This window comes from Phyllobates terribilis, unplaced genomic scaffold, assembly GCF_046119375.1.
Source record: "Phyllobates terribilis strain yellow unplaced genomic scaffold, ASM4611937v1 Scaffold_3917__1_contigs__length_68054, whole genome shotgun sequence".
Lineage (NCBI taxonomy): Eukaryota > Metazoa > Chordata > Amphibia > Anura > Dendrobatidae > Phyllobates > Phyllobates terribilis.
This window is the reverse complement of record NW_027366669.1, coordinates 24092-48602: the sequence shown is the minus strand read 5'-3', so window position 1 is coordinate 48602 and position 24511 is coordinate 24092. Positions and strand designations below refer to the sequence as shown.

General features: G+C 40.7%; 1 protein-coding gene across 1 annotated transcript; it reads left to right on the top strand.

Annotated features, from left to right (window-relative positions):
* Positions 1–296: 296 nt before the first annotated feature.
* On the top strand, positions 297–1358 carry LOC141248720 (uncharacterized). The gene is given in 4 exon segments (XM_073669412.1): positions 297–450; positions 516–640; positions 642–803; positions 1269–1358. Coding segments are annotated over 4 exon segments (531 nt in total).
* The last annotated feature ends 23153 nt before the right edge of the window (positions 1359–24511 follow it).

Genomic DNA, 24511 nt, shown 5'->3' with positions numbered 1-24511 from the left:
AATATCAAGCTCATTTAGTGAACCTTCTCTCATATGGGTTTTCACACCATTGTCCCCCCAAGAATCTACAAAAGCTGACCTGTACTTTGCATTTTCTTCTTCCTTCCCTCTCTAACCCCTCTCACTTCCTCATATTTACTACAAATGCCATCCTAATACAACCTCTGTCAGTGGCACAACCGTTAATAACACCCAATCAACAGGGCAAAATCTACCAGTTCCCAATCCCAACAGTGGTCTATAAAGAGCCCTTCTCCTACCTCCCAATCGTCTTCTACATCCTTCGATCTATAATCATGGCGCCCATGACCCTCCCTCCTGGATTCCGGTTCCATCCAACAGACGAGGAGCTAGTTAATTACTATCTTGACCGGAAAATCACTGGTCGGAAAATTGAGCTCGAGATCATACCGGAAGTCGATCTCTACAAATGCGAGCCTTGGGATTACCAGGTATTTAATCAATTTTGTCTTGCTGATTTGTATGCTGGTTTTTTTAACTGATTAATTGATTCGCAGATAAATCGTACTTGCCGAGCAAGGATATGGAGTGGTATTTCTTCAGTCCAAGGGATCGGAAATATCCGAACGGATCGAGGACGAACCGGGCGACGGAAGCGGGTTACTGGAAGGCGACCGGAAAAGGACCGGTCGATTAAGTCAGAGAAAATTAGGGCGGTTGGGATGAAGAAGACGCTGGTTTATTATAAAGGGAGAGCCCCCCATGGAGTCCGTACAAGCTGGATTATGCATGAATATCGTCTTCTTCAATCCACCTCATCTGAAACTGCTTCATCTTTGATGGTATAGTATTAACATAAAAATACTTCATTTCTTTGTAGATTCATCAAAATAATAATCATTCAAATGTTGTATATAGGTCATCTCCTTCTAATTATTTAGGGTTCATAACCAATTCTTTCCTTAAAAACATTTCTATCAAATTTTAAATAATTAATTTTTTTTCTAAATGAAGTGTATATGTTATTCAAATTGGTCTCCTATATTAAACTCAAATTTATCGTCTTTATTAGTAAAATTAGAGAGGTAATGACTAAACTAGACGATTAGGGCCAGGAAAACATTTTTATTTTCGAAAACTAAAAGCATAAAATGGAATTGTTTCAGCAATTGCACCAAAAATGTATAAACATGCATGCTCTAATTGAATTAAATTATCTCAATTTACGGCATATATGTGAATGCCCTAATTGTAAAGTGTACATTGTTATGGAATGTACCAATTCATTAATATCTTGATGTTCTTAGGATTCATATGCACTGTGTCGCGTATTCAAGAAGACTAATATCATAATCAACCACGTCGAAGCCAAACGAGCAAAACCAGAGCGAAAATGAACCAGTGGGGCAAATTACGACGGCAGAAGCAGGCGGATTAGAAGATAACTACTCGTCATTACTACCGCAAAACAATGAAGAAAGCAATCATAAGTCCCCTCGGAAGCTTCATCGGAACTCACACAAGGAACTCCAACTCACCGCCATACTACTCCGTTCAACTCCGACGACGTCGAGGCTAACAGTATAAATCCGTACAACAATAACAATGCTCAACCTTACTCCTCGGCCAACGCCCTCTATCCGCTTGGCAACCATTGCTTATCAAATTTCTTTCACGAGGTAATTAATCTGCTTCGAATTTATATTGTTCGATGTTCAATTCTAAAGTATAGTATATGTAAAAACGCCTTAACTTATTCATCACACATGGGCCATAGTCTTATGTTATCACAATTCATTAAATTATTTTTTTCATTTTTACCTTAAAATTAATAAACACCTTAATTTAATTGATAAAATAGTGGATATGATTTACATTTTTAAATATTTGTGAAGGCTTGCCTTTTTTTAAGGAATTATAAGCAAACCCTAAAAGCCTTTACGAATAATATTCTAATTTTTTTAGTATTTTCTATGGTGTGCTTAATGAATAGTTGTATTTTCAATAGCAAATAAACCATTTATTAACCTATGCTCCAATGAGATAAGTCTTTTTAAATTTATTAACAAATTATAGGTTGGAAAAAATGAATAACCACTTTATAGATTTTGGGTTTTAAGATAGTTTAGTTATTAATGGAAGTTTTATGTACTTTTCTTTTAAATATAGGAGTATATATGAATCTTGGTAGCTATATAGTGAACTTTTTTGACACATCGGTGACAACTCGTGATAATTTTTCGGCGCCTAGTTAGTCTTCAATGAGACACTATATATCCACAAATGCTATTTTTCATGCATTTTAATATTTTTAAAAAGAGGGTAATTAAAGTTGAGAGAAGCTGCATATGAGTACTCATAAGCTGGAAAATGGTCCATGAAGAAAAGCCCTTTGAAGCTTCTCTTTTGATCTCAAAAGTGTAAAAAAGTTTTTTCCAAGTGATAAATCTCCTCCCTTTTCTTTTCCTAAAGCAATCTCTTCTACTTGTAATTATACTTCCCTCTACTTATTCAGCATCAACATCAGCTTTTTCTTCATCTTCTATGGCTTCTTTTGACTGATCAAACCACATCTTTTTCCACCAACATTTTGCTTCATTCAAATTCTTCTTGTCTGTAGATATGTTTATTATTAGGTAACTTGGCAAAGCAATAAGAATTAAACATATTATGAATTTTTCTAGGAGTTGATAAAAAACGATCCGATTTAGACCGGAAAAATGGACAAACAAACTAGACCAATTTTTTTAGATTTTTTTAAAAAGAACATATAGATGTGAAATATCCTTATCATCCTAATCCTAATTCTTAATATAAAAGAATATATAATATATATCCTTAACAATTAAGGATACTTACACTTTAAAATCGAGTTTTAACATGTGTTGTAAGGATATTGGTTAAAGTCTAAATAAATAAATAAATTGTCAAAAAAATTTTTTTATTTTAATTTTAGGATAAACAAGATTTTATTATAATAGCTTAATTGTTTTACTTTTCAGGGTAAGATTTTATAATGAAGTTTCTTATTATATGTCCTTAAGAGTCTATTTATATTAATGTCAATTACAATTCCAGAAACGTAGTCGCCCCTCTCCAAATTTGGTCTAAAGGAGATGAGATAAGACCGGTCCGTCTAGTTCATGTTTGGATAGGTCCTCAGTTTCAGATTTTGTAAACTATGTCCTCAGTATATAGGTCAAAAATCCTAAATTATGAAATTTGTGATTATAGTCAATTGATAAAATAAACTTTTTATTATTTTCATTAAAAGCATTAACATATTACGATTCTGATTCAGTGATCTTGATCATATATATCTCATATAATCCATTACCTACAGATTCCAGATGCAAGCTACCTACCACCATTTCCGTCATCACTGGTAGATGATTTTCCTCAAATAAATGTAGGAGATGCATATGAGGAGAAGTTCAAGGAGTTCATGAATGGAACCGTCATGCTTGAAGACATCTTCACACTTTGTTCTTCTCATGATCCTGCCCTAATTCCACAATTACAAGATAATTAGTGGGTTAGGGAGATGATAATGTATGGTTAGTTTCTGTTAAATTTTATTTCTTCTTTACCCTTTCAAATATACACAAGTCACATACACACAAATATCAGCTTGACACAACATTCAATTCCAATGTAGGTAACTAATAACAAAAGTCGGTAGTTTTTTCCCCTATCAAATGTACGCAACTTTGTCATGGGATGACTTAGTTGACAGGAGATGAGCAATTTAAATTCATCTCTTTTGCATTGTATTTATACTTCTCGGTCAATTAAATTAATTACTTACTTGATCTTCTTTTTGCTGCTTTAATGTTTATTGACTCCATTTGACAAAGTTTTTTGAAAGTTTAAATTTAAAATAGATTTTTCCCCATCATAGATAGAGTTTAACAAATTAATATAAAGCTAGCTGAAACTATTTTAGTGAACCTTAATTTGTTAATATGTTATTCTTAATGTAGGATCGAATAGGGTAGCTTCTTCACGAACAAAGTCTCAAAGACTTAGAGTTTGGATTGAAATGCGTAAGAAAGAAGCTACTCAATAAGATGAGAACCTTAGACTTCTAATAAGTTCAGGATAAAACTCGTCACAAAACTTTATTATGAAAAGATAGCTTACACTTGTGTTTCTTACAAAAGCTTTGCAATTCTCTCTCTCGAACTTGCAATCTTCCTCGAAGACTTTTGTCTAAACACTTAGACAAGCTTCCTTTACACAATACTCTCTCTTTCTATGAATCTAAGAAAGTTCTGAATTTATCTATTTATAGACAACTCTAAATGTAGCTTACTATACAAATTAATTACACAACGTGCTAATTTCCTATTGGCTGGAAAGAACTCCTATGCTAAGTTCATTGAGCCGACTTTGACTTTGAATGTGCGTTCACCATTTGGTAAAGCTTGCTAACAGAATTTCAGCGCGCGCTCTCCCACTTGCACATAAGACAACACATGTACGGCTGATCTCACTTGATCAAATGCAACTTGCATTCGGTTGCGCTTCGCATTTAAAACGTGCGCTTAATCAATAACATGTCCAAAACATGTTTTTTGTCGTTGTCTTTCTGAACTTGTTTCAGCTCGCTATCGCGCTTCATCTCTCACCATAATCTTCAACGCAACTATCTCGATGATAAGCGTCCTTCAAAACTATTAAGCGGCATTATAGCACTTGATATTTGCTATAAGCGACACTTGTACAATATAAGTTGAACTCTTATATAAACAAGTAAATCTTGTAACACTGTAAACGCATATAAATCATTAGATACTAAGTTCGCAATCATCAAAACTTAAGAAACTGAGATAAGTTATAGCTAGCGGAACTAACAATTTTCCCTTTTTGATAATTTCAAACTTATAAAACTGTTCATAGAAATCATATTGAACATAGAATCATATCTAGCTAAACTGATTAGAGCAAGCTGAACTTTCACTTACATTTTTACTTTACCTTTAAGCTATGTATACCTTTCTTTTCCCCTTAGACCAAGACGGGTCTGAGACGTTGACTTTGGCGAATGTTTAAGCATGCCTTCATGCACACTTCTAAGTTGCCCCTTTTGACATCATCGAAAAGGCATTTGTAATAAAACATTTAGGGGACTAACAAAAATTCTAGTATACTAACTCAATGAGCATGCACAAATTTCAATAAGGTCAAGTCTAGCACAAAAACCAATTAAGCAACTAACACAATCAGTAATAACTAGATAAGCATGCTTTATATTCATAAAATTTTCATTTCACATAATTGATAGGCAAAATAAGATAAGCTAAGACCAAAGAATAAGCAAAACAAAAAGGCACTAGTAAGACTGAGGCTTAAGGTTGAGACTTCTTCTCTAACAAAAGTTCATTGAACTTGCGCTCAACTTCTAATGTGCAGCTATCTTCACCATCTGGGTGAACTGATATGCGATGAGCACGAGTCTCTCTACATTGTCCTTTGCACCCTCCTTGATCGCTTTCTCAATGCGGACAAGGCTTGAGTGACTTCAGTTGTGCTTTCACTTGAGCTAGCCTTCACTTTATGTTTCTACTTGAGCTTAACTTCAACTTCCACTTCTTCTTCAGCTTCAGATTCATCCACTTCCTCTAGGTCTTCCAGCACCCTTGGGGACAAAACTTCGTCAAACACTTGCTTGTTATTTGGGGAGTAGATCCCGTACTTCTTCATCAATTTCTTGACGATGTGTGGAAAAGGCATGTCTACCTTGGCGTTGGCCATCAAGGTGTACATGTGATTGTACATGATATGTGGAGTGTCGATGAGCTCGTTATTCATGCACTTGTGGAAAAGGACGTCGTCAGCTATGGTCACTACGTCATGGCGATCTTTCCTTGGCATGATATTCCGGACTATAATATAGTGAACAATTTAAAGAGGATATGGGAGGAGGTCTACCTTCAACTGTTTCTCTTCCCAGTTAGATCCAGTGTGATCTCGCTTCAACTGGCTTGCTCCACGTGGTCAATTCTTCTTTGCCACAAAGTTGAAGCTACCGTCACCAGTCGTCATCCCGATTACATCGGCGAAGTCATTGACCGAGATGTAGATGTTCTTCCTGTTCCATTTAAGCACAACCATGTTGCTTGGAACCCCTACATCTCCCTGCTCGACTGGCTTTGTGTGGCTATAAAACGCCATTATCATTTATGGGCTTGACGAGCGTCGTTTAGCCATGTCAAAATAATAAACCTAACCAACTACTCTACCTTAGTAAAGTGGTAAGAAAGGGTCGACCCCACAGGGAGTCTGGAATCAATTCTTGTGATTTTAATCTAATTAATCTAAAAGTAACAAAGGGGGGAGTGGTGTAAACTAACTAATAAACTACCAAACAAATATGAGAAAGCACTTTATTCACCAAGTATCCACAGAACGAAACGATAGGTTGATCACTGATTTCTTAATTCTCTTCGGGTTCATTCTCTAATTTATATATTATGGTTGTCCTAATCTCTGTTCTGATATAGCTAATAGTCCAACTAGTCCTAATAGACCTTATCTAAATACAACCCTGAAACTATCAAGATTTAATACCTAGGCAGCAATGCGTTCAGGAATAAATAGGAGCATGCAGTACCATTGGCTCGAGGCCGGTATTTAACACATCATCAAATCTCCACACAATAGCAATTCCAACTAGGTCATGCATTGATTCCCTACCCGATGATAAGACTCTCCAACTCGGACAAGTCAAACCTAGCAGTATGAAAGGATCTAAACAACCTAGGTAGATAGATAAATCACATTCAATGGCAATATAGAGCAAGAGAAATGAAACAACTCAATAATATATTATAGAACCAAGATAGAAGTTTTATAAACGATCATCTGCAGGATTCAACCTGGAGAGCAAAGTAAGGAGACTACTCACTCCTTATTCTACGTAAACTTAAACTTATTGAATTGAATGAATAATTGATGGGAAGGAGGCAAAGCTCTCAACCCTCTTTATAAAACCTAAAAATCCTAGAAACAACTAATAAAAATCCCATCTCGGAGCTCCATCAGAAAGAAATTAAAAGGCCCGAAGAAATCTCGCAGAAAAGCCCAAAACAGAGCCACATCCCGGCAGTGGTGCAGTCGCGCTCAGGCATGGCTCGGCACGCCTAGGCAATGGCACGGTTGCGCCCAGGCATTTTTGCTCATTTCGCTGGCGATCATGGGCGCGGTCGCGGCCACGCCTAGGCTTTTGTGGCGTCTTCTCCTACATGGATGCGCGATCGTGCTTTGTCCTTTGGCCATCTTCTCTTTGTTCTTCTCTTGAATGCTCGTAATCCTCATGATTAACAACTTTGTTCTACGAGGTCCGGATTATGGTAATGTGCTCCAAATAATGGTCGATATGCCTATAAATGACACTAATGACCACTTGTTACGCCATACTAGATGTCGCCCATCACACCCCTAACTTAAACCTTGCTCGTCCTCAAGTAAGTTGCAGCTAACTACTTCCCAATCTCAACGAGTATGGAAGACTTGACAGTAGTGGTCATCAAATCAACACTTCAGATCCTAGGTACCTACAATCATCAAAGCACGGGCGTAGACTCCGACTCTACTAGAAATCTAAAAAATAATACAAGACTCTAAACTAACCCAACAATGGCATCAATTATTTCCCAAATTTGAACTATGTTTGCCCTATGTAAGTACATTAACCTGAATCTTCAAACTATGTTAAAGATGTCTCTATCCATGTAACATACAAATGAGAATAACGAGAGATCAAATAAACGACTAATTCTTGTCATAACATGCTTCATAGTCTATGATAATAATGCACAAGCTCCAATACCATTGAAAGCAAATAAAAAACCACAACTCAACTCAAGTAATATCACATGCAACTTTCTATTTCTCCTTTTCATCATATTCACAAATTTTTCATTTTATTTTCACTTATTGGGTATAGGACCCATCGGTCTTACGGTCTGGGACAACTAATGAAACTCTTTGCTTATTTAGCCATGGAGGATCGAACCTGGAGTGATCTTTCAGACTACGGAGATCGCGTGCTCTTCCGACTTATTTTAATAGGAGTTCATTACCTTTTTATTTTATTTTATTGCAAAAAAAGGACGGAAGCAAAATACTATGACAATATGACAAAACTAAAGATGAGATGGTGAACTTGCAATCTTAGTATTGGTCCTAATGCATTCTAATCATAATCCACATGCTCAAGTGAAAGTCCTCTATTTGATCAATCATATCCTCATCATACATAATTGCAATATTAACATCTAAAGCATAGTAAAAAGATACAAAATCAGCGCACCATTATAAGAATTCACAAAGCATCAAATAGGGGGAAAATAGGATAACCGACTCTAAAAACGAAGCTACATAATGTCCTCATTGTGAAATAAAGAACAAAGCTAAAGAAATGTGGATTTGGAAGAAAAAAATACCTCTTTTGACGGGTTGTCTCCCGGACAGCGCCTTTGGTTTGAGTTGTGGACTCGACTTCTTATTCTCTTTCAACCAGCACATGGCTTCTCGAAGGCCATCTCATCTATAAATCCTCTCTTCTTCCTTGCATAGTAGGATTTTCACACCTCGCCGCTTCCTAATTCTTTTGTTGTACCACTCTCTCTTCTTCTTCTTCCTCACCGTGTGTGGCCTCTTTAGGTGATTTGTATGACGAGGCACAGGTGATCGGGATTCCAGAGTCCCGAACATTCGGAGGTGTGGACGCACGTAGGTGGCTCGGTGCAGCTTGTGATCATCTCCCGGAACAAGTAACTCTCCCTCATCATCTAATGGTGGACCCAGATCATACTCATTGATGTTCAGCAGCCGAGGGAGACCTTTATGGACAACAGTTGCGAAGCGGGTGCGTGCACATGGGTCTAGTGCACGGGAGCGCACATCGGAGGAGAGGAGGATGTGAGCGCATATGTACAGGATGCGGTCGTGGGATCAGGGGGCTCGGTGCGGGCGCACGGTGGTGGACACGGTCATGCAGGGAGTTCAGGAAACATCACCGTAAAGGCGCGGTCGCGTGAATTCGTGGCGCGGTCGCGTGAGGCTGCAGGGGCATCACACAGTCGTGTACGTCTAAGGCGCGATAGTGCACTTCTTCAGCATTGTTGGCACGGTCGCGTATCTCCGGGGCGCGAGCGCACGGCTCTGCAGGGGCTGGCTCGTGTTCGCGCTCCTCGGGCTATGGGTGCACGTCTGTTGGTACTTCAGCCTCAACCTCCTCTTCATCATCTTGCATATCATCCGAGCTTTGTTTGCTACGTATTATCATAGCATTGACACTGACTATGCTCGGGTTGACTGTGTTTTGAGGCTGCAGTGCATCGGGATGATTCTTCTTCAGGATAGACACTGCTTGCATCAATTGCTCCATCTGCTCCTCCATGTGCCTGAGGCTCTCTCACGTAGTATGCTCTCCTATTTCTTGTATGCTTGCTTCGATATTCCTATTATTATTTATGAGGTGATCGGCCAGGATAGTCCTCAAAGTCCGAGTAGAGGGTTCGGTACTAGGTTACGGACTATGAGGCCCCCACCTATGTTGCTGCTCAGGTCGGGGATAATCTCTAAACCTCGAGTAGTAGTCATAATCTTGTTGATTGTACCGTGGGTGCGGATTCCCGTATCCCCCCAAAGCATTAACCTTATCAGCTCTATTATGTTGATACTTAGCGAACCTCTCCTTCAATATAACCAGCGCCGCACTTATCACATTGTATTCCCTTACCACATCTCCTAAAATCTCATCAAGTAAACTCATCAATAGCACAAGTGATGACCATACAATGGACAACACCAAAGTTAATCAAACCAAAAACACAAGAAAAGAGGTTTAGACTCCCCAGCAACGGCGCCAAATTTGACAAGCGTCGTTTAGCCCTGTCAAAATAATAAACCTAACCAACTACTCTACATTAGTAAAGTGGTAAGAAAGGGTCGACCCCAAAGGGAGTCTGAAATTAATTCTTGTGATTTTAATCTAATTAATCTAAAAGTAACAAAGGGGCGGAAGTGGTGTAAATAACTAATAGACTAGCAAACAAATATGAGAAAGCACTTTATTCACCAAGTACCCACACAGCGGATTGATAGGTTGATCATTGACTTCTTAATTCTATTCGGGTTCATTCTCTAATTTATATACTATGGTTATCCTAATCCATGTTCTAATATAGCTAATAGTCTAACTATTCCTAATAGCCCTTACCTAAATACAACCTTGAAACTATCAAAGATTTAATACCTAGGCAGCAATGTGTTCATGAATAAATAGGAACATGCAATACCATTGGCTCAAGACGATATTTAACACATCACGAAATCTCCACACAGTAGCAATCCCTACCAGGTCATGCATTGATTCGCTACCCGATGATAAGACTCTCCAACTCGGACAAGTCAAACCTAGTAGTATGAAAGGATCTTAAACAACCTAGGTAGCTAAGCTAGATAGATAAATCACATTCAATGGCAATATAGAGCAAGAGAAATGAAACAACTCAATAATATATTATAGAACCAAGATAGAAGTCTTACAAACCATCATCCACATGCTTCAACCTGGAGAACAAAGCAAGGAGACTACTCACTCCCCATTCTACGTAAACTTAAACTTATTGAATTGAATGAATAATCGATGAGAAGGAGGCAAAGATCTTAACCCTCTTTTTAAAACCTAAAAATCCTAGAAACAACTAATAAAAAGCCCAGCCCAAAGAATCCATCAGAAAGCAATTAAAAGGCCCGAAGAAATCCCGCAAAGAAGCCCAAAACAGAGCCACATCCCCGGCAGTGGCACGGTTACGCCCAGGCATGGTTCGGCGCGCCTGGGGAAATGGCGCGGTCGCGCCCGGGGAATTTTTGCTCATTTCGCTGGCAATTGTCGGCCATGGACGTGGTCGTGCGGGTCGTGGCTGCGGTCGCGTCTAGGCTTCTGTAGCGTCTTCTCCTACGTGGACGCACGGTCGTTCTTCGTCCTTTGGCCATCTTCTCTTTGTTCTTCTCTCGAATGCTCGTAATCCTCGTGATTAACAACTTTGATATGCGAATTCCGGAATACGGTAATATGCTCCAATTAATGGTCGGTGCGCCTATAAATGACGGTAACGACCACTTGTTATGTCATACTAGGTGTCGCCCATCAGGGCTCGCCTCAGTCGGCGCAACTTCAAGCGTGTCCCCCGGCCTTGCAGATTCAGCATGTCAAAGGCTTCTTGAAGGTCGACTTGAGCTGCTTCCATGTGTCTGGAGCAATGATGACTGGTGATAGCATTTGGCGTTTAGCATGCATGAGGAGATGATGGGGAGCTGAGAAGATGTTGAGACTGAGGCCGTAGTTTTAGCCCGTTTAGGACGCTTTGTAGCTGGCTTTTTCTCATGTGCTACGGTCACCTTTTTCTTCATGGGCGCTACGTCCTCATCCTCTGCGTCATCCTCAACCTCCATATCTTCGTTCTTGACTTCATCTTTGGTATAGCTCTCTATCTTGTGGAACTTTTGCTTAGAGGCTAACTAAAACTCACCAGTATGAAGGATTGTCAGAGATTTGAGCTGTTCACTGAGCTAGTGCTAAAGTGGATCGAACTCAGTTGTTGAAGCTAGCTAGTGAAGGACTAGAGTTTTTCTGTCTATGTGCGGGCTTGATTCGCCTGAGCCTGAGATCGCAGCTCGACACTTGCTCTTCACAGGGGACTCATAAATCACGTGCACAATCTATGGTGCCTTTGCTGAAGAGGGAGGATGTGTATTCTCTCGAGACTCTATCTTGTCTATCTTCTCCTCTTCCTTGTTGATCGACTTCTCTTGAGAGAGCTTGTCTTGGGCCACCAAAGGTTAAGCTGTGGGAGGAGTATCTGTGATGGGTTAAGAAGTTGGTGATGGTATGGTTTTGGGTTGCGTTTGGTAGGAGCTTGCATTCTGAAGTTCTTTTGAATGCTTGGAACTGTGATTTACTCAATCTGTTGTGGGGTGAGCTTGCTTAGAAGGGAGGCAAGGTTTGAGTTAGATGAAGCCATTTGTGGTTGAGAGGTTGTGGAGCGTGTGAATGTATGAAGGAGTATAGAGAGTAGGGAAGTATAAGGGCAGAGATGAGAGTAATGAAAATGAGGTAAGGTCAAGGTGAATAGTGAACTTACATATTTATAAGGCTCGCTCAACCTCTGAGAACACCCAACGACTCTATTCAATGTCCATAATTCCAATGTCTCGCGCAACTACTCTATTCTGGGCAGTCCAACGGCTAGAAATGCAGATACTGACGTGCTTCTGATTAATGCTCGTTGAAGTCGACGTGTTTCACAAATGCTACTTGACGCATTTAATTAAAGCACAACGTGTATTAAGCGTGCCTCAAACAGTGACACATTAAAGCATGACTCATACCAACCAGTCTTACTAGTGAAGAAATAGAATAAGCGTGACTTAAGCATGAAGAATAAGAATGATGTGAATACTATGAGACTTATAGTGAAGCATAATGTGTGACAAAATTTAGAACAAAATATGGAACATAATGAGGTACAAGCATGTGTAACATAATGGTGCACGCAAGGGACAAACAATAGACAGGCAATCATATAATCAGGTTAGGCTTATTTATTTTATAAACTCACTGATGAATACTTCCATATGTGGCTAAATGGTTAGAAAGCGTTACGTTGGAGTAAGGATAAGGGTAGGAAGGGTAAGTATGAATCATTTCTCATTCTGGGGGTTTGATGCAAGGGTGGCGACGCTCTTCGCCAAGTCCTTGATCATCTCCATGGTAGGAGCTCCATGATTCTTCTGCTGCTCACGAGACCTACACCTATGTTGGTCCTGCTGATCTCTATACCGGGGCTGGAAATTCTATTGTCGATTCTCCCTTGGTCGAGGAGGTCTGTATCCTCCCATCACATTTACCTTTGGGATTGTATCCTCCCGAAGCTCGGGACATTGATCTAAATGATGGCTTGTACTCGCACAAATTCCACAAAGATGCGCGGGCTACTGGCCGCTCTTAGGTAGTAAACATGCGAGCATTTTCTTCATTTAGGCCAGATCTCCTTCCAAGTTTGATTCTTCCGTGCTCGATCTCGCGTCGTTTACCACCCTCATGGTGTATGACCTTCTAAAGCTTTCTCGTGCTTTCAACCATGCTTTGCAAATCTTCCATCGCGTATTCTGGGGTCATGTTAAGGACACTTCCTCCATACGCAGTGACAATGATTCTCCTCTCATTACTAAGCAACCCTTGAGTGGGGAACAGCACCAAGTACTTCTGCTCATAGCCGTGAAAAGGGAAGCTAGCACAAAGCCCTTTGAATCTCTCTAGGTAGTCGTATAATGACTCCCCCTCTCTCTGCTCAACCTGCACGGTCTCCCTCTTCAGCATGTTTGCTTTCTTCACCGGAAAGTAGCGGTTAAAAAATTCTCGGTGTAACTTCTCCCAGTTGTCTATCGTGCATGTGGGGGGTGATAATACCAAGCTCTAGTTGTATCCTTTAACGTGAAGTTGAATGCCCTCATCTTGATTTGCTCCTTCGACACATTGACCGGCTTCATGGTCATGCAAATGTCGTGGAATTGATTTAGATGCATAATGGGTTTTCTCCGGGCATCCCGTGGAAAGTGGGGAGTAGTTTGATCACTTTAGACTTAAGTTCAAATGTCACTCCCTGCACAAGTGGTGGTAGGACCACCGCTTGAGGCTGCTGCGTCAAGTTAGGAGTAGTACGCTCTTGTAGTGTCCTGTTTTCGGCTAGATTGTTCTGATGCGCGTAGGATTCTAGAGACTGATTCATTAGCAATTGATTAGCTTGAAGTAGTTCCGGGGTCTGTGGTGGAACCTGGTTTTTATCCTTATCTTCCATTGCTCCTTTGTTCTTTCTCTTATCTTTCTTCTAGTAATCCTTTCAATCTCTAGAATAAGCACAGCATGGGAGAGATTAGTAGCGCGGGTGCTGAACATGCACTAGTGAGCACCATACTCAAACAAATTAATATCTTAAGACAACAAAAATTGGTTCCCCGGCAACGGCGCCAATTTGACAGAACAACGAGGTTGTCGTTAGGCCCTCCGGTCAAAATAAATCCCTTCAAACTCCTCTACAAGAGTAGAGTGGCAAGTAGGGGTCGAATCCCACAAGGAACTGGAATGCAATCAACTCTCATGATATTAATTCGATTAACCTAGAAAAGTAACTAAAGGGGGATTTGGTAAACTGATTTCTAAAGATTATTTTATTAAAAATGGGATGAACACTTCATATGATTGGTCTTCACCAATTAGCATGATTTAATGGTCCTAGGTTCCTCTATTTGGGTTCTCTCTCCTATTCTTAATGCCTATATGTCCTCTAATTGACCTAATCCTTGTTTCTAAATACCTAATTAATTCAACTAGCCCTAATATCCCTTACCTACTAATCCAGCCCTAAAACTATTAAGACTGTCTCCTAGGCAGTATAAAGCACAAGAATAGATAGGAAGATGCAGCATCACTTGGCTACTAACACCTCATTATCCTCCACATCCCTACAAGTCCAACTAGTCCAGGTAGTGATTTTGCTACTATACTGGTTAGGTTCTCCAACTAGGATAACCTAAGCCTAGCTATATGAAATTGAACTAAACAACCTAGGTGATCAATCCAAAATGCAAATTCAATTCAATAGGTATTAAAAGCAAGAGGATAAATCAATATAGACATATTATAAATGAGAACCAAGGATAGAAACCTCACAGAATCAGCCTAATGGCTCGAACCAACCATACAGAGTCTAGGAGACTACTCCTGTCTCATTGCTAAAACTACGTAAACTGTAAAATGGAATAATGGATAAAAGATTATTAGGGAGGAGGCAAAGTTATCCCTATTTATTCTAAAATGACAAAGCAATTAACCCTAACTCATATTTTACAAATGAAGGAAGCCCAAAGCCAAGCGTAGCACAAGGAGGAAGTAAGGTTTCGGAGCAATCCCGGCCTGACAGGAGCGGGAATGTGCATATGTCGGCGTGGTCGCGTCCTGGGTCGGGCCTTGGACTTTTGGTCTTGTGGCCTGGCGCGAGCGCGCGTCTTGCACGGTTGTGCGGTTTCCGGCGCAGTCGCGTCACTGGCGTGAGCGGCACCGACTTGTACCCTTTTGTCTATCTTTCCCTCAGACGTCTGTAATCCTCATTTCTAGTGTCTTGACTCCACTTGGTCTGGATCATGGTAATATGCACTCTAGACAATCCAAATCCCTTGATATAGATGCTAACGACCACATATTATGATGTATTACGCGCTGCCTATCACTCGCCTATGAGACTCATATTGAACCTTGATCTCATAGTCTCCCTGAACTCACGAACCAAAGCTTCATTAGTTGAACCAAAGATAACACCATCAACATACACTTGTACGATGATATCGCCCTTAAGCTCCCTAATGAAGAGTGTCTTGTCTATTGTACCTCGCTTGTAGTTGTGATGAGTGAAGAAATCATATAGACAATCATACAATGCTTTGGGCGCTTTCTTAATACCATATAGTGCTTTGTCGAGGTAGAACACGTGGTCTGGGTGCGATTTGTCTTCAAATCGTGAAGGTTATGTAACGTACACTTCCTCGTTCAAGGTACCATTTAAGAATGTCGTCTTGACATCCATCTGGTATAGCTTGAAATCCTTGATAGCGATGAAGGAAATCAGCAAGTGAATAGCTTCCAAGCGAGCTACTAGAGTGTAGGTCTCGTCATAGTCTATCCCTTCTTGTTGATTGTAACCTTGAGCCACTAAGCACACTTTGTTTCAAATGACGTTTCTTGAAACATGAAGCTTGTTTTTGAAAACCCAACGTGTGACATTCACTGTCTTGTTGGGCAAAGTGGGGATGAGTCTCCAAACCTTGTGTCGCCCAAACTCCATAAGCTCTTCTTGCATCATGACAATCTAGTCGGGATCAAAGAGGTCTTACTGGACATACTTTGGCTCGATTAGGGAAACAAAAGCATGAAACGCAACTAGGTTGTTGTGGGAGGAACGTGTGAAGACTTTGTCTGTGAAAGGAGTTAGGATTTGGTCTGGTGGATAAGCTTTCTTCTGATGATAATTTCTCGTGACCATGGTAGTGGCTTCCGGGAAACCGTCAAGCAAAGATGGAGTTATCTGTAAGGAAGAAGCACCTGAGGAGCTAGCGGATACATGAGTGAGGCTCACTGAGGATAATGAAGGTTGCGTTGCATCCTTCTTGGGTCTCTCTAGAGCCTTTGGAGGTCGCCTTGAACCCTTCTTAGGTCTCACTGAGGCCTCTGGGAGGGGTACTGAAGATGAAGAGGGGGTCGCTTCAACGGGTTGTAAGCCCTCTTCAGTGACAAGAGATCCCGCTTCACTTTCAGCGAGAGTAGAACCCTCTGTGCTAGACAGCTCTACTTCTAGAGTCTCTTCCTTTGGATCTTCATGAACGTCATCTTGAGATTGATATATGGTATGGCCATCTTCTTAAGCGCCATCATGTTGAGATGAGGCATCTTGTTGGTTGTCGTCATCATCATCACTCTCAGCATCAGAGGAGATAGCTGAGGAAGTATGATGAAGAGAGCCTTGTTGATTGGGGCCTCACTATGGCCAGCTTCATCGTCATCGTCTTCATAAATGGGTCTCTCATTAAAAGTCACATGAATGCTTTACTCAATTCTTTTGGTCCTTCTATTAAGCACCTTGTATGCCTTGCTAGAGGGAGCATAACCAAGAAACACAACTTCATCTTTACGTGCATCAAATTTACCAAGATTGTCCTTACCATTATTGTGGACATAGAATTTACACCCAAATACATGCAAGGGGGAAAGATTGGGGGTTTTCCCTTTGAGTAGCTCATAAGGTTTCTTCTCCAAAATCGGCCTGAGCATAGCTTGATTGATAATATAACAGGCTATGCTTACAACTTGAGCCCAATAGTGTTGATGGAGCCCACTAGCTATAAGCATGGTTTTGGCCATCTGTTCTACTGTCCTATTCTTCCTTTCCACCACTCCGTTTTATTTAGGTGTTCTTGGAGATGAAAAGTTATTATTGATTCCTTTCTACCTACAAAATGTTAGAAATTATCCATTCTCAAATTCCAGCGCATGATCTGAGTGAATGGAAAGGAGAGGGAGATCTAAAGTCTTTTCCAATAGTAGAACTAAGGATGAGAACTCTTTAAAAGCTTCATCTTTAGTTCTAAGCAAAAGAGTCCAAGTGAAGCGAGAGAAGTCATCAACCAACACATAAATATAACGATTACCTCATGTGATTTGGACTAGAATGGGGCCACATAAGTCCATATGGATGAGCTCAAGAGGTCGCTTGGTAGATACAACCTTCTTGGGGGGGAGCTAAGGACTGGCGCGTGATCTTGGAGCGAGCACACTCAGAGCAATTCTTTATTGAGTGGGCCTTGATCTATGGGAGATCTCTTACAAGCTCCTTGGAATGGAGCTTGTTAAGAAGATGTACGCTCGCATGTCCAAGTCTTTGATGCCAGAGATCTGATTGCTCTTGTATGGTCGCTAGACAAAGGTTCTTGGAAGGAATAAAATAGTGGTCGAAAATATAAGTGTTCTCAAACCTTTTACCCTTCATAATTACCTCTTTGGATGGATCTTTGACCACGCACTCAGTTGTAGTGAAGGTAACTTCATTTTTACCTTGGTCGCGGATCTGAGTGACACTCAGAAGGTTGAACTTTAAGCTATCAACCAATCTTACATTCCTTACTTGAATATCTGGAGTTAGTTGCACGCTTTCCGTTACCTTAATTCGTCCTTGTTTTTTATGTCCGAAGGAAATATTGCCTCCTTCGCTATCTTGAAACGAGAGCAATAATTGTGGACGCCCGTCATATGACATGAGCAACAATTAACAATGTACCATTTGCTCTTCATTTCAACCTGCATTTAAGAAGAATTAATATTTAGGAACCTATCAAAGCTCAGGCTTCGTGGAAGGATTAGTTGAACCACCACCTAATATAGATTTTCTAGGTTTGGCTTTAGTGGAAGGTGCAATAGGTTGATAGTAAGAAGGGTCATTCAAATATAAGACTTTACTAGGCTTAGATTTGTATGAGACATAGGGTTTGTTTTTAAGTGCCATCTTACTTTCACATTCTTGCACCTTATGAACATTTTTACCACAGTGAGTACAGTATAGATTGTATCTCACATAGCCATACTTGCTCTTTCCTGAGCGAAATGGAGCTTTCTTCTCAAGCTTAACATGATGAGATTGAGGATTTTTAGCTTGCTTAAGATAGAGCTTGTGTGTTGTTTCTCTGTGACACTATCTTTTGGTTTCTTTGACTACCTCTTCAAGAGCATTTATCTTGCTATCAAGATATTTATTCTTACTTTTGCAAGATTGAAGTTCTTTAGATGATGAATTGATCTTTGCAGACAATTCAATGGTAAGAGGAATATCTTTTGAACAAGATGGAGCTTCTTCAGGAGAATAGCCTAGCCCGGGTCTAGCTCTCACAAAGACTGTTTGATTTACAATCTTTGCTTCAATAGACTGGGTTAGTGAGTCAAGCTTGTTCATTATAGCATCAAGATGGCTTGAAACTTTTGAGTCACAAGCTTAATTGAGACCTTTTCCTTTACATTGCTCACAAAACTTTGTAACGACAACAACAACATGTAATTTCTTGAATAATTCAACTATTGCAACCCTAAATTCACTCATTTCCCCAGTGTACTCATTAGCTTGAGCAAGAAGGGTGTAATTATCTTATATAAACCCTTCTATCAAGTTAATCAATTCCTCTTATGTAAAATCTTAAGCTTGACAGAGGATACCTTTATTGGCTTGTCATTGTTTGATTCCTCCATTGTCATGAGACACTTGTCTTGTTTGTTCTCACCTACATTGAGCTCGTCACCGGGGTCGCCTCATGCAGTGAAGAACTCTTTATTTGGATCGTCTGTACTCATGCATGCAATGACCTCAGGATTTGTGCAAGTCTTAGCAAGGTGTCCTTTTTGCTGACAATTGTAACAAACGAAGTTATTGAGGTCTCTTTTACCGAATTGCTCCTTCTTTAAGTTCCCTTTGTTCTTGAGAAAATTCTTGACCATTTTGGTCGTCATAGCAACCTCTGCATCTTCTTCCTCTTCAACACATGTCTCGCTATCTAATCTTTGAAGAACTCTTGTGAGTTTAAGTGTTGTTCTCTTAGCTTCCTTCGAAGAATGCATGTGATCTTGATCTTGTATCTTCTGGACTCTGAATTTTCTAACGAGCAGCTATTTTGTCTCTTTCATCATGAGCAAAATCTTCTTGGTCTTGTCATATTTCTTATTGACGCCATGAATGAACGCCAAGGAAAGATCCCATGCTTCTATGATAATTCCTGCGGAAGTCATCATGTCTGCAAGAACTTGGAAGGGAGGATGATAGCTAGAGATAGATTCTGTTTCACCCATTTGAAATGAGTGAAATTCTCGTTGCAACTTGAATTTGTTGTTGTTCTTCATGTCGTAGCTACCTTGATGCATGTCTATTATAGCCGTCCACATGGCTTGGTTCTTGGGGATGCTCATAATCTTGTCCATGTCTTTGCGCTGAAAGGGGCAAGATTAGTTGTCTTGCCTTTGCGTTTTTCTCCATTAAGGTATACTCATCTGGACCCCATGGAGCTTCTTTGGTTGCTACAGGCACCTTCTCATCACCTTTCTCGATTATCGTCCAACACTGGAAGTCTGTTTGTCGAATATAATTCTTAGTCATCACCACCCACCATTTGAGTTTGACTTCGATCATGAGGTGTGACTTGTTGAGAGAAATCCCAAGATTGTGGGAGTTGTTGAGTACTCTATCTTGAGGCATGATGGAATCTTGACGAGAGTGAAGATTTCTTGGTCAGATTCTTGCTCTGATACCAATTGTAGGATCGTCTAGGATAGCTTATTCACAAACAAAGTCTCAAAGACTTATAGTTTGGATTGAGATGCGAAAGAAAGAAGCTAGTGGTAGATCAAGATTTTCACTCAATAAGATAAGAACCTTAGACTTCTAATAAGTCCAGGATAAAACTCGTCACTAAACTCTATTATGAAAATGTAGCTTACACTTGTGTTTCTTACAAAAGCTCTGCAATTCTCTCTCTCTCTCGAACTTGCAATCTTCCCCGAAGACTTTTGTCTAAACACTCACTCAAGCTTCATTTACACAATACTCTCTCTTTCTATGAATCTAAGAAAACCGGCAACCCTTACTCTGGTTCTGAATTTATCTATTTATAGACAACTCTAAATGTAGCTTACTATACAAATTAATTCACAACGTGCTAATTTTGGCTAGCAAGAACTCCTACGATAAGTTTGTTGAGCTGACTTTGACTTTGAATGTGCATTCTGATAGGCGATATTTAGTATAGCGTAACAAGTGATTGTTAGCATCATTTATAGGTGAATTGACAATGATTTGGAGCATATTACTGTAATCCAAACCTTGCAGAGCAAAGGTGTTATTCACGAGGATTACGGGCATTCGAGAGAAGAACGAAGAGAAGATTGCCAAAGGAACAAAGCATGATCACGCACACACAAGAAATCAACCACGCGAAGCCAACAAGTCCTAGGGAATAACCGTGCCAAGGGTCTGGCTGCAAGCACGACCGCATCCTGTTTCGGCTGGTAGCCGACCCATTCACTTTCTGAGGGATTTTTTCGGGTCTTTTACCTATTTTTGGACAAAGATTTGGATGTGCTTTTTAGGATTAGTTTCTTAGGTTATTAAGTTTTATAAATAGGGTTGAGAGCTTCGCTCCATCCCCTCCATTATTTTCTTAGTTTTAGATTTACGTTGTTTTAGAGAGCTATGTCAGAGTAGTTTCGCTTGCTTTGTTCACCAGGTTGAAGCATGCGGATGATTGGTTTGTAAGACTTCTATCTTGGTTCTTAATTATATTATTTTATTTATTTCATCTCTCTTGATCTTAATTGGTTTATTGAATGTGATTTATCTTTCTAGCTTAGCTACCTAGGTTGTTTAGATCTATTCATATTGCTAGGTCTGACTTGTCTGAGTTGGAGAGTCTTATCATTTGGTATTGAATCAATGCATGACCTAGTTGGGGTTGTTAGTGTATGGAGAGTTGATCATGTGTTAAATATCGACCCTGGGTCAATGGTACTGCATGCACCTATCTATTCCTAAGTTCATTGCTGCTTGATTACTAAATCTTGATAGTTTCAGGGTTGTAGTTGAGTAAGGGTTATTAGGAGTAGTTGGACTATTAACAATATAAGAATAGGGATTAGGATAACCATAATATATGAATCATAAGATGAACTCGATAGTAGTTAGGAGTCAATGATCAACCAATCATTCCATTGTGTGGATACTTGCTGAATAAGGTATTTTCTCTTATTACTTCCTTCAAACAATTGTTAGTTTAGTTGTACTTTCTTCTCCGGATGGAACCCACGGCGGCTCCTCTCCAGCCGGCTGTCCAAGGGAAGGTCTGCATCCTCATGAGAGGACTGATCCAGGTGCCCTAGCCGCGATTCTTGTCCGCCCCTGTCCAGTGCCTCATTCTTCTCCGACGTTCTATGCGGTTTCAGAATTCCGACGAACAGTTCTGTTTTCCGATTTCTTTCTCTGATTTCCGACGTGCTTCCCCTGTGTCACAGAGAGCTTTGAATCGTCACATGATCGCCCAAACGTTGTCGATTGGTGCGTGAATCTTCTGCGCGAGGAGTGATAAGCAGCGTTTTCCTTCCTCCACTCTGTAGGTGCGGAATTCGATGACGTAGGGATGGAGAGTGTCGATTTGGTCTTTGGTCAAGCCAGCCAGTGCCTGTTTTTATTTGTTTTTATTTGATTTCGTCTTCGATTCCTTCAGTTGGTATTCTGTCATCTATCTAGCTTGGATTTGGTGCAGTATATTCTGTTTGATCCGGTTTGCTCATTGATTATTTTTATTTGATTGCTTGTATGCTTTTGCGAGGTATTTTCTTTGTCCTTTTTTAGAGCATGATCATTTTCGTAACGGTGGAGGTAGAGGTTTGAAAGCCAGCTCTCTTGTCCAACACTTCAACATTGCTCATTTTAGAGATGCTTCTGCGATTGACAGGTAAAAGGTGCTTATAGCTAGTGATGGTGATATATTTTCTGCCTTGGAGTCAACCTTGCAGAGTCTTAATATTTGGTTGTGTGGTACTTGTTTATGCACTCATGCATTTTCTAGAAGTTGCAAACATGGTGATAGTTTTGATGTTTCGGGACCACTTTGTAGAGGCCTTCTCGGTGGTCCCATGTTTTACATTCAGGGGATCCAGCACCCTCCTTCGCTCGGTAGTGGTCCTGGTGGTGGTATTGTTGATTTGGTCGCCATTGATGTCGCATCTTCTACCTTTTCGATTAACCTTGAATTGTTGCATGAAGTTTTTGCGAGTAAGTGTCGTATAGTGAAAAGCATTCTGAAGGCTAACCGGCTTGGTTTTTCGTGATGCCTTAAAGCTGCTCTGGACAAGGTCATTGCTTCTCCTCGTGATATTTCCTCTTGGATCTTGTTGCTACTTCTTCCTTTGTGCATCCTTAGGGTTATTCGGCCTCGGCCCGGTATCAAGAGGGGGAGAAAGAGATGTTGCCAAGTTGAAGGTATTGCTCGTGCTCTCAAGGTCTGGACAGAGCCCGGTTGGCCAGAGATTTTGATCAAAGAGGTTCTTAAGGAAGGGGTTGTTGATTTTTGTTCTTTTGGGGGTGTAGATAGTGTTATGCAGAGGGAGACTAGTTTGGAAGAGGTGAATAGGAGGCAGTGTTTGAGGAAAGTGGGTGATGGGCATTTCACCGCTGCTATTCGGTCTTGACTTCCTCTGGGGTTGCGCTCAGTAACATAGAGACTTTGAGAGAGTTAGAGGAGAATCACCCCATTCTCCAGATCCTTTATTACCTCCTACTGGTGGTGTTAGCGAGGCGATTTCCGTCGCCAAGGAGGTAGTGCTAGGTAAGATCAAAATCTTTCCTAAAGGCACGTCTTGTGGTCGTGATGGGTTTCGGGCCCAACACATTGTTGATGCTTTAGGGAAAGATATTGTTGTTGTTGCTAATGATATAGCCAGCTCGGTCACAGTGGTGGTTAATTTGTTCCTTGCTGGTATGTGCCCTCCTTTTTTGGGTGAGTTTGTTGCTAGTGCTCCGCTTACGCGTTTGGTTAAGCCTGGTGGAGGGATCCGGCCTATTGCAGTTGGGACGGTCTGGAGGAGGCTTGTATATAAGGTTGCAGCTAGTGTGGTTGGGAAAGAGGTTGGGAATTATTTGGAGGATTTTCAGTTGGAGTGGGAGTTGCTAATGGGGGTGAGGCTATCCTTCATGCTATCAACAGGCTGGTTGAGGCGAAAGGGGGTGACGATAGTATGTCTATGCTTTTGGTTGACTTTAGGAATGCTTTTAACTTGTTAGACCGAGATTCCATGCTTCTTGAGGTCCGTAACCGCTTCCCTTATCTTTCCCCTTGGGTTGAGTTCTGTTACGCATACCCGGCTAGGTTATATTATGGTGATTCTGTTTTATGGTCGTGTCAAGGGGTTCAACAAGGGGATCCTGTAGGGCCTTTGGTTTTTGCGATCACCTTGCATCCTCTCGTTCATTTGATCAATGAAAGGTGTAACCTGGATCTCATGGCTTGGTATCTAGATGATGGCACTCTTATTGGTGATCTGGTGCAATTTCTGATGATTTGAAGTTGATTATTGGAGAAGGGCCTTCTTTGGGGCTGCATCTCAATGTTGCAAAGACCGAAATATTTTGGCCTAACCCTGACCCAAGGAGTTTTGATCCTACATTTTTTCCTCTTGATTTAGCTCGGCCGTTAGATGGGGTCAAGCTTCTTGGAGAGCATGTTAGTCTGGATGTTGGCTTTTATAGTCGTTTGATTGAGGATAGGGTTTCCAAAGCAGTGGGGTTGATGGAAGTTGTGTCTAATCTCAATGACCCGCAATCGAGCCTCCTTCTTCTCAGTAGTTGTGGTGGGGTTGGCAAGTTGTATTTCTCTCTCCGAACATGTCCGCCTCAGATGCTTGGCTCTGCTCATCGCACCTTTGATCTTGGTTTGAGGAAGGCTCTTCAGGAAATTATTGTAGCATGTGTCGGATGGTTTGGTGATTGGCAATGGAGATGTGCTACTTTGCCTTTTAGGTTTGGTGGGTTTGGGGTATATACTGCTTATGATTCGTCCCATTATGCATCTGTCGCCTCACATCTTCAGTCTCTTGACCTCCAGAACCATTTGCTTCGTCATTTTGGTGCTATTGATCCTGGGCCGGCGTGTGAGTTAGCCTGGAGCAGCTTTAGGGATGTGTGTGATTTTGATCCTCTTGTTCTCTGCCATGATGTATCAGCCCCACCCCCCCCCCCTCCGTTTATGAAACAATTGGATACAGTGTACTTCGATATGGTATAGAAGAAGTTGGTGACTTATTTCAACCCTAGCGCCCTTGAGAAAGCAGTCCACATTAGCAATAGGTCAACCCATTCCTTGGATTTTTTAGGACTATTCCTATCCCCGGACTTGGCCA